Source organism: Apteryx mantelli, chromosome 30 (genome assembly GCF_036417845.1).
Source record: "Apteryx mantelli isolate bAptMan1 chromosome 30, bAptMan1.hap1, whole genome shotgun sequence".
NCBI lineage: Eukaryota > Metazoa > Chordata > Aves > Apterygiformes > Apterygidae > Apteryx > Apteryx mantelli.
This window is the reverse complement of record NC_090007.1, coordinates 712,184-723,736: the sequence shown is the minus strand read 5'-3', so window position 1 is coordinate 723,736 and position 11,553 is coordinate 712,184. Positions and strand designations below refer to the sequence as shown.

General features: G+C 64.7%; 1 protein-coding gene across 1 annotated transcript; it reads right to left on the bottom strand.

The window, feature by feature from the left end:
* Positions 1–1,064: 1,064 nt before the first annotated feature.
* Positions 1,065–9,056, bottom strand: GRIN3B (glutamate ionotropic receptor NMDA type subunit 3B). The gene is made up of 10 exons (XM_067312581.1): positions 8,589–9,056; positions 6,418–7,016; positions 4,901–5,951; positions 4,493–4,638; positions 4,214–4,329; positions 3,883–4,034; positions 3,620–3,784; positions 3,430–3,497; positions 2,980–3,300; positions 1,065–1,976 (listed from the first exon to the last, which is right to left on the bottom strand). The coding sequence occupies exons 1-10, from the start codon at positions 9,054–9,056 to the stop codon at positions 1,925–1,927; spliced, it is 3,138 nt and encodes a 1,045-aa protein (XP_067168682.1). The 3' UTR covers positions 1,065–1,924.
* Between the last annotated feature and the right edge of the window lie 2,497 nt (positions 9,057–11,553).

The following is an 11,553-nucleotide window of genomic DNA, read 5'->3' as shown; positions in this document are numbered from 1 at the left end:
ATGAGGAGGACAGCAGCTCTGTCTCTGTACAACTACTTTCGGCACCTGCAGCTGTAGGTGGTATAGTTTGCTTTTCAGTGCCTTGTCCCTTAAATGGGACACGTTTGCATTCTAAGATCAGCTTCATCCCGGAGGAGAGATCAGCCATTCGTGAGGTTGAACTGTTGCGTGAGATGGTATAGCGAAGAACCAAAACACTAAAGCCAAGAAACTTCAGCTAGTTTTCCCTCTCTTTCCTGGCAGAAGAGGTGAAGCTGGCTTTGAGACGTGTGTCCGACCCCTGTACAATACAGCGAGCTGGCTTGGTATCACAGGGCTGAATTAGGGGTTTGGGACAGGGATCAGCTACCCCTGAGGGTGGGTTGGACCCGCATGTGTATGACTGGAAGGAGGGTTTCTGCTTGTAGGTAGAGCAGAGCTCTTGCGAATGGGGAGCGACACGGGAGAGACTCATGTCTGCGGGGCTCTGAGAAAAGGTGCTTAAGGAAATATGTGGTGGAAAAGGGCAGAGCTGGGAGGAGGTGGCTTGGGGCACTTGACCTGCTTTTTGCAGAGGAGCAAGGTAGCTCGCTGGGGAAGCGCCCCTGGATTTCAGCCTCATCCCTGCATAGCTAAGCAGCATCGGTGCAAGTCCACAGGCCTCTCCCTTTGGAGGGCGGTGTAGGTTTCTGTGGATCTCATCAGGAATGGATTTTCCTTGTCAGTACCAAAGGGGTTCAGAACCCCACACTTCACTTTCTTTGCATTTCTTGCCCAGGAAACCCCTTGTTTTGTTTTGTTTTGTTTTGTTTTGTTTTTAGGAGCCCTGGGTGTTGCTCTGGGGAAACAGGGAGAGTCTGCTAGTGACCAGCATGTCTGAACCTGCAACCAGCCTTCCTGGGAAGGAGCTGGGGGCAGCCAAACGAGGCTCGTGGGTGACCTGGCTCCCTGCCTCCAGGCATAGATGTGCCACAGCACAAGAGAGCAAGAAATAATCATAGGCTTTTAAGAGGAGCGGGTGGGAGGGAGGGGGAGAATGAGGGGAAATGAACCAAATCACTTGCTGAATGAAGAGTAGAGTTCATTCTATTTAATTAATGTACAAAATGTGTTTGTATATAATAATAAATATTATATCTAACAGCTGCTGTGGTGCTGCTCTGGTTTTCCTGCTAGCGGTTGTGCTGGGTTCCTGCTGGAAGTCGATGTGTGAGGATCCTGTCCCATGTGCGGGCTTGGCAAACCAAACGCTGTAAATAGCCACTGCTGCCGCTGTGCGAGGAGGTGAGGGGCTCCCAGCACCGTGAGGGAGGGCCCTGCTCGCTCCTGTTACAGCTGCCCTGCCCGGGTCCACGCCGGGGCTGGGCAGGACAGGGAGTGCTGAGCCCGACTCCCCAGCACTGGCATTCACCAGCTTTTCGCAGCCTCTTTGTGCAAGTGAAAAGGCTGCAGGGAGGGAAAATGTTCCTGCAGCGTCTTTTGCTGTGCCATCACCGCCATCCTTTCATGGCCACCTACAGTCGCCCACGTTTGGACTGGGAGGTTATTTAATTTCCCCTCCCAGAGGCTGGCAGGGGAAGAGGTAAGTCTTCTCTGGGGTCTGTGACCTCTTGCAGCCCCCAGCGCGAGAACCAGGCCGGTGCTGGTGTCGTCCATCACTCGCCCTTTGCCCGAGGAAGACTCAGTTTCTGTTTTGAGGCAGCTCCGGAGAACAGCCCAGCGTCGCTTCCCTGGAGCTGGCTCTCCCGCAGGGGCAGCTCGGGTCTAAACCCGCCCTGCTCCCCACCACCATCGCAGACGTGCTTCTGCTCAGCTGGCGGCACCAGTAGTGCTGCAGGGCGAGGGCTACTCACCTTCCCGCTTGCGCGTCTGTGCCTGCCCGGCTGGGGAGCTTGAGGCGCACGGGACCGACGGGCTCTCCTGCGGCTGGGATGAAGCTGGAGCACTAATCGCTGCTGTCCTGCGGCGCAGCTGGGCTGGGCTGGGCTGCTGCGAGCCTGCAGGGAAGGGAGAGAACCATTACCTTCTCCCTAAGAGATCCTTAGAGGATACAGCTGGAAGAAAAAAAAAAAAAAAAACAGTCTTTATTTTTCTCTGTCATCTTTACTTGCATGGTTTAAAAAGACAGTTATTAACTTTTCTAGTAACCTGCCAGCAAAAATGCTGCTGTTTGTTTGGTCCGGTGGTGCAGGGGCATCTTACCTAATCTTAACCCACTACCTTCACAAAAATTAAAAATCCTGATGTAAGGCTGATGGCTGCAGTTGAACCACCCCAGCTGCAGAGGTAGTGGAGGAATAGCTGGTTTCCCCGGGCTTCAGCGCAGGGGAAGGGGAGGCAGCCCAGGGCGGCAGCGCAGCGGCATTTTTTCCTCTTTCACTTGTCTGTTTACAGCTGCAGCTAGTGAAGGCGGTGGACAGTATCACTGCAGCGCAGCCTGACCTCTGCTTGCTTTTAGAGGCCGTCTCCGTCCTCCCTGTTCTGGGAGAGCGGAGCACTACGTGTCCCCCCGGGAAGGGAAGGGAGGCTGAGTCTGGCCGCCCAAGGAGGGCGCAGGCTTTTGTCCTAGCAATGACTTACTGTCTCAGTGGTGTTTGCATTTTTTTTTTCCCCCCCTAAACAAATGCATTTAACCAGTTCCCCCTTCATTCCCCATCCCCCCCCCCCAATAAAAGAGCACTCAGCAAACCTTCCCCTTCATTAAAAAAAAACACCCAAATCCGGGCACAGTAAATCATGGGAATCCCACCAGTCCCGAAGCCGGTACTGCCCCATCCTGAGCCCTCCCCTGCCCTGCGCGAAGTGAGACTTGGGGCTGGGGTGGGAAGTGCTTGAAGCCCTGGATCGTGTTTTCCTGGGCATTGCAGGAGCTTTCCTGCCCTTCCCAGGCACTCTGTCACCCCAAGCCCGGATCTGGGCTGCTCTAAGACCTGGCCCAGCCTCGGCCAGCTGCAGCGGTGGCACGACGGGGCCCCGGCCGTCCGCAGCCCGCGCGGTTACCTGGCCTCCCGCGGCGCCGGCTGGGAAGGCAGCGCCTGGCTGCTCCTGGCGGTGCCCAGCACGGCCACCAGCTCGCTCTTCCTGATCAGGGCCGCGCGCAGCTGGTCCCGGATCTCCTTGATCTTCTCATCCAGCTCCCGCAGCTCGGTCTCGCTGGCCTCCCTGTCCCCGGGCTGCAGCGCCCGCCCGTTCGTGCAGAGCCACACGGGCCCCTCGCGCTCGGGCGCCTGGTCCAGCTGGAAGTGCACCCGGCGCGCCTCCTTCCGCAGGTTGTTCCAGGGCTGCTCCGCGGCCAGCACTTGGCTCTGCTGGATGTTGCACCTTGGGGTGCAGGAGAAAGAGCAGGGGGCTGGAGGCTGCTGCAGCCCCCCAGGGCTGGTGGGTCCCCACGGGAAGGAGGACGAGGAGGAGGAGGATGAGCATGGAGCAGCTGCCCAGCCCTGGTCATACCTCTTCTCCAAGCTGAGCTTCTGGTTTTTCTGCTCCTCTGTGCCCATGTTCAGTGCCCGGTGGATTTTCTGTAGGGCACAAGGGACATGTGAGCTGGACCCTGTGGCCCAAGGGAATAGAGGGTTTTTTTTTTTTTTTGGGGGGGGGGGGGAGGGGGTTATTTTGGGGAGATCGCTCTGCTGCAGCCCACCTGGCTCGTGTGCAGCCAGTAGTTGAACTTCTTCTTCCGCTTGATGCGGGGCAGGATGAGGCGGTAGAAGACGTGCTCGCCCAGGGAGGTGAGCAGGGAGCCGCAGAGCCCGATGCAGAGCAGCACGAAGAGCCCCGAGAAGTGGTAGATGCCCATCTGCAGGGTCTGCGGGGAGGGGGACGTCGGCAGGGCCGGGGGGGGGGGGTCAAACCCCCCTGCCGGGGCTGCGTTGCCCCCCGGGCCGAGGTCCCGGCCGCCCTCACCTCGGTGACAGCGAAGACCCGCTTGCCGCAGGGCACCATCTTGTACCACTTGTCGTGCAGCAGGTCCATGAAGCCGGCCGACTTGTAGCGGCTGATGAACTCGGAGATGTTGGAGGTGAGCGGCGAGTTCTGGGGGAGGCCGATGCCGTAGCCTGGCCCCGGCGGGGTGGCGAGAGGCAGCGCTGGGGCAGGGGGCCGTGTTCAGCCCCCCCCCCCCCCCCGCCACCGAGGACCCCCTGCCGCGGCTCCCTCCCCTCCCACCCCAGGCGCAGGGCAGCGCCCCATCCCTGACGCGATCAGAGCCCCCCACCATGCTGCGGCCGCCCCCCACCTTCGATGGCGAAGGGTTTGCCCACGGTGAGCAGCTTGCAGTCCGAGTCGATGGAGACCTCGTAGTCCAGCAGGGACTTGTCCATGATGAAGGCGTTGAGCTTGGGCGGCTCCGTCCTGCAGCCGGGGCACAGCGGGGTCCTCAGGGAGGGGGCTGCTCCCTGCACCCAGGGCCCCCCCGCTCCGTGACACCCCCAAACTGTGCTTTGGGGGCACAGGCGGCAAGGCAGGGGGTGAAACCTGCCCTGGGAGGGGTAAAGGAACCCTCCCACCCCCTCACTTGAGCATGGTGACGCCGGCGGGGGTGGTGGGGACGTTGTAGCGCCGCATGTACTCGTGCATCTCGGGGAAGCTCTTCTTGATGTACTCCTCGGCGCTGCTCTCCCACACTGTGCCGAAGCGGAAGCCCTGCGAGGGGTGGTGCAGCTGGAAGGAGGCACCAGAGCATCAGAACCCCTAGCTCCAGTGGGGACTAGCCCCAGGACCAGGATTAAAAACCTCCAGGGTGCCTTGCTGGGGGGCAAAGGGGCCTAGGAGAACTTCCATGGTCCTGGGAGGGGCTGGTCATTCCCCCCCCCCCCCCCCAAGCCCTGGGATGCTGAGGAAAGGTGGAAGAGGAAGGGCAGACCCCCATTCCCTGGGCCCCAGCCCCCTCACCTTGGCTGAAGCGGTGTGGATGCTCTCCTACCTTTGGGTCATGGATGCCCGAGAGCTCCTCGAAGGTCTTCTCCCCCACCATGACAGCGGCGAGGTTGGCCGTGTAACTGGAGAGCACCAGGAGGCAGAAGATGGCCCAGAGGTTCATGAGGAAGCGGCCGGTGCAGCACTTGGGTGTCTTGCTGGAGACGGTGCGCCCGAAGAGGATGGCGTAGCACAGGTTGAGGGCCGAGGAGTAGGAGAAGATCTTCATGCGGTTGCGGCCATGGGGAGTCATGCCATAGGGGCTCTTCCACTCGTAAAGGGTGAGGAAGAGCGCAGTCATGTGCAGGGCCACGAAGATGCCCACCCACATGGTCCAGTGCAAGGGCCACATGAAGGCCCCGATGGGCGAAGCCGTGTCCTTGGTCCTCACCAGGATGCCCAGGCTGGTGGAGAAGAAGGGGCTGGTGAAGTCGATGACTTTGCTCCGCGCCGAGTTGATGCTGAAGGAGGTGACGGCCATGTGGGCCGTGCCACTGAGCAGGTCCCCCACCAGGCCGGTCCAGCGCCCGTTCTTCCACGCCCCGTACTTCCCGTCACCCACGATGTAGAGCTCGAAGTCAAAGGGCAGGTCCTCAGCGAGCTTCTCCAGCAGGTCAATGCAGTACCCGTAGCAGCACTTCTTGTACTCCCGCGGCACCGAGCCGTTCTCGGCGCCGAGCTCCTCAAAGAGGGCGTCCAGCACGGCCGAGTCGTTGGTGCCGGGATCCAGGCACAGCTGCCCGGCCGGGCAGCTCCCGTCCTCGTCCACCTCCCTGGTGAAGACGAAGGGGTGTTCCACCAGCGTCACCACCCGCAGCTTCATGCGGGAGCCGCCGGCCCCGTCGCTGGGGCTCTTGCGCTGGAGGTGGCTCTGCCACGCGCCCTCCTCCAGCTCCAGCTTGCCGTGGCGCCAGGTGCCCATCGTCACCCACGTCGGCTCGCCCCGCGAGTCCCGCAGCAGGCTCCAGACGCGGTACTGGTGCTCCGTGTGCACCAGCGTCGCGTTGTGCACGGACACGTGTCCCGTCCGGCCGTGGAAGGACGTGTTGGCCAGGAACCTGACGGGGGGGCAGGAAGGTGTCAGGGATGGGGCTCGGGGCCGGGAGGCAGGAGGAGCCCAGCTCGGGCCCAGGCAGCAGCAGGAGGAGCGGCAGGATTCGGCCCCGCTGGCTGTGCCCTGCAGCCTGCTGCGCTAGCGGGGCTTCGCATTAGTCGTATTTCTACAGCAACAGCGCTCGGGGAGCATCAGCGAGCGCTAACGTGCCACATCCTTCCCCCGTGCAGCCAGTGCAAAGCACGTCCCAAAAAGAAGGGCAGCGGGGAGCAGGCAGCTGAGCCCCCACACAGGCAGCTGCACCTAACGGCGAGCGCACAGGGCTCTGCGTGCAAAGCCCGGGGTGTTGCCCCGCTCTGCCTCCCCCGTCCGGGGTCCCGGCCTCTGGAGCAGGCCCCCAGCTCCCCCGTCACCGCCGGGCAGCCGCAGCGAGGGGAGAGGGGCTCAGGGACCCCCCCCCCCCCCCTTACCGGGAGAGGAAGAGCCCCGAGGACTCGGCGCCCTCCTTGCGCTTGTCGTTGCAGTTCACCGTCGTGGGGATGAGGGTGAGGTCGGGGCGGACGTAGGCGGCGCTGGCGATGGCCCGGGACACCAGCTCCACCGCGTCCTCGATGAAGTGCTCCAGCGGGGGCCTGTTGACCTCGCCATAGGCCAGGAGCCCCAGGGGCAGTCCCTGCGTCTGCAGCTCGCCGGCGCTGAGCGGGGAGCCCAGCAGCCAGTGAAACTCCTGCGGCGGCAGCCCCGACGCCTCGGCCGCCCGGAAGACGAGCCGGGCGCGCCGCAGGTCGCAGCCGAACACCAGCACTGGGCTGGCGAGCGCCTTGAAGCGGTCCAGGCGCTGGCGGAGGCGACGGGCAGCCCCGGGCTCGTCGAGGTAGCTGAGGTCCAGGACGGCGCGGAGGAAGAGCTGGGTGCGGCGGGTCCAGAGCCCGAGGAAGCCGGCGACGTCCCAGGGGTGGCAGAGCACCAGGTTGACCTCGTGCCAGTCGTTGGCCCGGAGGACGCTGGCCAGCACGTCCACCAGCGTCTCCAGGGAGCTCTGCCGGTCCATGCGGAGGTGGAAAGGGTTCTGCCGACACACAGAGGCTGCGGTTGGCCCGGCTGCTCCTGACCTGTGCCGGCTGCGGCCCTCAGCTCAGCTGGTGGCTCCCGTTGGCCAGAGGGATGCGAAGGGACCAGGGGGAGAGACCCGGAGAGGAAAGCACACTCCAGGCTGGCTCCGGTCCCATGCAGGATCCCCTGACCAAGGGGGTTAACTGCCACCCAAGCAGCAGGCTGTGCATCCCCCTTCGCCCCTTGCACACACACACACACACACACACACACACACACACACACACACACACACACTCCCAGCCACGCACAGCCGGAGCTGCCGCTCAGCCCCAGCTCCACAAAGCAGGAGCTCTCCAAGGACACGGCGCCACTCGCCGCAGCAGACGGAGCCGGTGGGAGGGTGACGCAGCCGGCTAGCGGGGCTGTCCCAGCTGGTTAGCGGGGCTGTCCCTGGGAAGAGGCTTGCAGGATGGGCTGCTGCCGGGCTCCCTGCAAGGCGAAGGAGTCACCTTCTGCCAAGGAGCAGCCAGCTCCAGGGAGGAACCAGGGGCTGCTGATGGCGGAGCCCAGGGTGCAGGGGGGGAAATGCCTGGGACAGTCCAGAAATGCCTGGGAGAGCTTGCCAGAGCTCGGTGCCGGGCTGGTGCTGGGCTTGGGGACAGCCAAGAGCCCTCGGGGCTGCGGCACCAACTGAGGACCTGCCGGGGCTGGCAGCCTTGGTGCTGGGAAACCCCCAGCCCCAGTAGCAGCAGTGGGGAGGCCGGGCCTGGGGACCGTCTGGCTGGGGAATCCCCAGGGGCCGGGGCCATCGGGGCTCTGGGGTGGTTAGGGATGTTGCTTCTGGGCCAGCGGGGCTGATCCTGGGGGTGCTGGGGACTCCGGGATGGGGTACGTCCCCAGAGCCCTTCTGGGGCACGGACTGGGACCATGGGGCACAGGGCGGCTGCAGGAGCCAGTGGAGCCACCTTGGCCCAAGAGTTGGGATGGAGCTGGGATGGGAGCTGGGATAGATCCAGGGAGGGAGCTGGGATGGGAGTCAGGATGGGGCTGGGGTGGAAGCCAGGATGGAAGCTGGGAAGGGACTGGAAAGCAAGCAGGGATGGGGCTGGGATAGGAGTCAGGATGGGGCTGGAATGGATCCAGGGAGGGAGCTGGGATGGGAGTCAGGATGGGGCTGGGGTGGAAGCCAGGATGGAAGCTGGGAAGGGACTGGAAAGCAAGCAGGGATGGGGCTGGGATAGGAGTCAGGATGGGGCTGGAATGGATCCAGGGAGGGAGCTGGGATGGGAGTTGGGATGGGGCTGGAATAAAGCCAGGATAGGAGCTGCAATGGGGCTGGGATGGGAGCTGGGATGGAGCCAAGACAGGGCTGGGTTAGAGCCAGGGTGGGAGCTGGGATGGGGCTGAGATGAAGCCAGGAGGAGCTGGGATGGGTCTGGGATGAGAACCGGGATGGGGCTGGGATAGGAGCCGGGAATAGAGCTGGGGTGGGAGCTGTGATGGAGCCGGGACGGTGCCGGGACGGAACCGGGACGGGAGCCGGGACGGAGCCCCGCTCGGCGGCCGGCGCCGGCGGTGCCCTTACCTGGGAGCGGAAGGGCAGGGGGCCGTCGGTGTCGAGCACGCTGAGGAAGGGGAGCTGCAGGGCGGCGGCGAGGAAGTCGAGCTGGAGCAGCTCCTGGCGGGAGCGGGGCACGGCCAGCACCGCGGCCACGCCGCGCACCACCAGCGCCGCGCACAGCCAGCGCGCCAGCGAGCCGGGGTCCCGCGCCGCCGGGGCGCCCGCCACCACCTCCAGGCTCAGGTTGTAGGGCAGCGCCGCCCCGCCGGGCCCGCGGCCGGGAGCCCCCCCGGGGCCGGGAGCCCCCCCGGGGCCGGGGCCGGGGCCGGCGGCGCGGGCCAGCGCGGCGCGGACGCGGCCGGGGGCGGCGGGCGGCAGCAGCGCGCCCAGGCGCACGGCGGGGCCGGCGCGGGCCAGGACGCGGCAGGGCTGCGGGTGCCCCCCCGCGCCCAGCACCGCGGCGCAGAGCCACAGCGCCCGCAGCCCCGCCATGGCCCGCTCCGCTCCGCGCCGCGCCGCGCCCCGACGGGACGGGGGGGGCCGGGCCGCGGGGGGGGCCGGGCCGGGCCGCCCGGGGCGGGGCGGCGCGGGGCGGAGCGGGGCGGCCGCTGCCCCGCGCCCTCGGGGCGCTCCGCGCTCCCCTGGCCGCACCGGCCACGGGCAGGGGTCCCGCCGCCCCCGCCGCGCTGCAGCGGCTCCCGCGGCTCCTCGCCCCGCTCTAGCTCGAGGGCGGCGGACAGCGCCCGTCACGTCGCCGCGGCCGTCACCGTGGCCTCGGGCCCGCGGCGGAGCGGCACCGCCGCCCGCAGGCTGCGCAGCACGAGGGTCCGCGGTGTCCTGCAGGAGCCCCCGGAGCCCCGGACCCCCGCCGGGCTCTGCGCGTGCACACACACACACACACACACACTTGCACACACACCCGTGCACACTGACAGGGCGCACACGCGCACAGCGCAACCCCTCACAGCCCCCCGCGCCGCCCGTCCCACCACCCCGCGGGGTTTCGGCCTCGCCGCTCGCCCCATCCCAGCCCTGCAGACCAGCCCCAGCAGCGTCACAGCCCACGCTGGGTCCATTCCCCACCCACCCCCGACTCCCTGTGACACTTCTGCGTGCCGTTATGCCTGCCAGTGCTCCCATCGTAGCGGCATTAATCCCTGGGAAGGCCTTTAGGAGGGAGCTTAAGGAGCCACAGCACATAAATCCCCAAGATTTCCGGGAGAATTTCACCTACCTTTTAACAACCAGTGCGTTCCTCCTGCTTCAGCCAAGACTTCTTGTCCTATGTGACTCGAATGAAGATGCCCGTGCTGCCCGCTCTGCCCAGGCTTGGCAGAAGTCTCCCAAGGCAATTGCCGGAGCAAGGTTTGGAGCTCTGACCTGGCCTCCGCTAAAGGCCATGACCCCGATGCCTGCAGTTAGGGAGATCCAGCCTTAAAACCGTCCCCATCCTGGGGCTACAGGGCTCAACCCAGGGCGGACGAAGGGGTTGAGGGCTTCGTGCTCCTGTGTCTCAGTGCCTTGGACACGCAGCAGCTTCGCAGTCTTCCTCTGCAGGGAGGCAAAGCAGGGTCCCAATCCTCATCTTACCCTGGGGAAACTGAGGCAGGGCAGGGCAGGCCAGGCGGCTCCCTGCTACCGGGAGCACAAACATCGGCTGCCAGGGAGACCGAGACTCTACTAAATTAACAAGAAAAAGAAAGCAGGCAAGAAAGCCAAGTAGCAGCTGGCAAAAAAATATTGGTCATCAGACAAATTTAATGAGTCAAAGCTAATGAATTGCCCTTGGGGAGGTGGGCCCGGAGAGGGGGAGGCAGCGAGCACAGACCCTATCGGGGCAGTGGAAGCGCCGGCAGCCCTGTGCCGCAGGGAGCTGCTGTCCCCCCGGAGCAGCCAAGGACCAAGCGTGGGGCACCGCCAGCTCCATCACCCCTGGGAGAAACGAGGCCAGGCACCAAGTGCCCAGCGCAGGAGCTGCAGTGGGGACCGAGGCCCCGGGGCCCACGCTGGGACCAGGAGAGAGAACGGGCACAACCGGGGGATCCGTTTCGGCCCCGGCCCCGTGCGGAGGCTTTGGTGCTCTCCTTGCCAGCTCCCGGCACGCCGGGGTTACGTTCCTGCTGCAGCCAGGCTGCCTGCGGCTCTCAAAGTACCAGCCTGGCTCCGGCTGATGCTCTCCGATGCAGCTGATTAATGTTGATCCAAAATGTCAGAAGGAAAGTGGGGAGCAAAAGGAAAGAGAAGCGGCACTTATTAAACTAAAAGCATTATCTAAGCAAGCTGGCATGAGAGTGATCTGCACGGACACTTATTAAAGTGCACTTTAAATCCACTGCACTTACTTCTGGTGTATTAAGCAGGTTTGTGTGGTGGGTGCACCTGGGGCCGGCTGTGCTCCCTGGAGGGCCAGGCTGCCCCCTCCTGTGTCCCCACTCCTGCCCCTCGGCTGGGGGGCAGAGCCCTGTGAGGCAGGGATGGACCCGCATCAGGACAAGCGGCGACCCCGTTCCCACGGCAGGAAACTGCTGGTCCTTGCCAGCATCTGCCCCTTCTGCCTCCTGCCCCCCAGCGCAGCCCGCTGCGGGGAGAGGAGCCCGGGGTGCAGGCGGTGCCCTGGCACCAGTGCCTCACGCTCTGGCACTGCCTGATCCATCATCTTTTACCAGCCTCAGGCTGGGACCTGGCCCCAGCTCCAGGCAGGAACAAGCCGAGAACAACGGCACCGAGCAGGCAGCGCAGCTGGGCCATCGCTCCCCGCCGGAGGCAGCTGCAAGCAGCGGGGGGACCACGGCAGGCGCAGAAGGTCTCCGGGTGACACACGGATGCTTTAGGAGGCTCTGGGAAAACAGCCTTGGTGAGAGGGGTGCAGACGACCACCCGACTGTGAACAGCGCGACTTCCCTCGGCCGCAGACTCACTTCCCCGCTCCCTGGTGCGGCCCAGTCCGGGGAAGCGGTGGCAGGAGGTTATTGAGATCTGCAGTCACCAG

Coding starts and splice junctions, on each gene's coding strand:
- GRIN3B (XM_067312581.1), bottom strand. CDS start 9,056: ATGGCGGGGCTGCGGGCGCTGTGGCTCTGCGCCGCGGTGCTGGGCGCG. Junction 7,017..8,588: donor CCCTGCCCTTCCGCTCCCAG/GTAAGGGCACCG, acceptor GTGTGTCGGCAG/AACCCTTTCCACCTCCGCAT. Junction 5,952..6,417: donor TCGGGGCTCTTCCTCTCCCG/GTAAGGGGGGGG, acceptor CCCCCCCGTCAG/GTTCCTGGCCAACACGTCCT.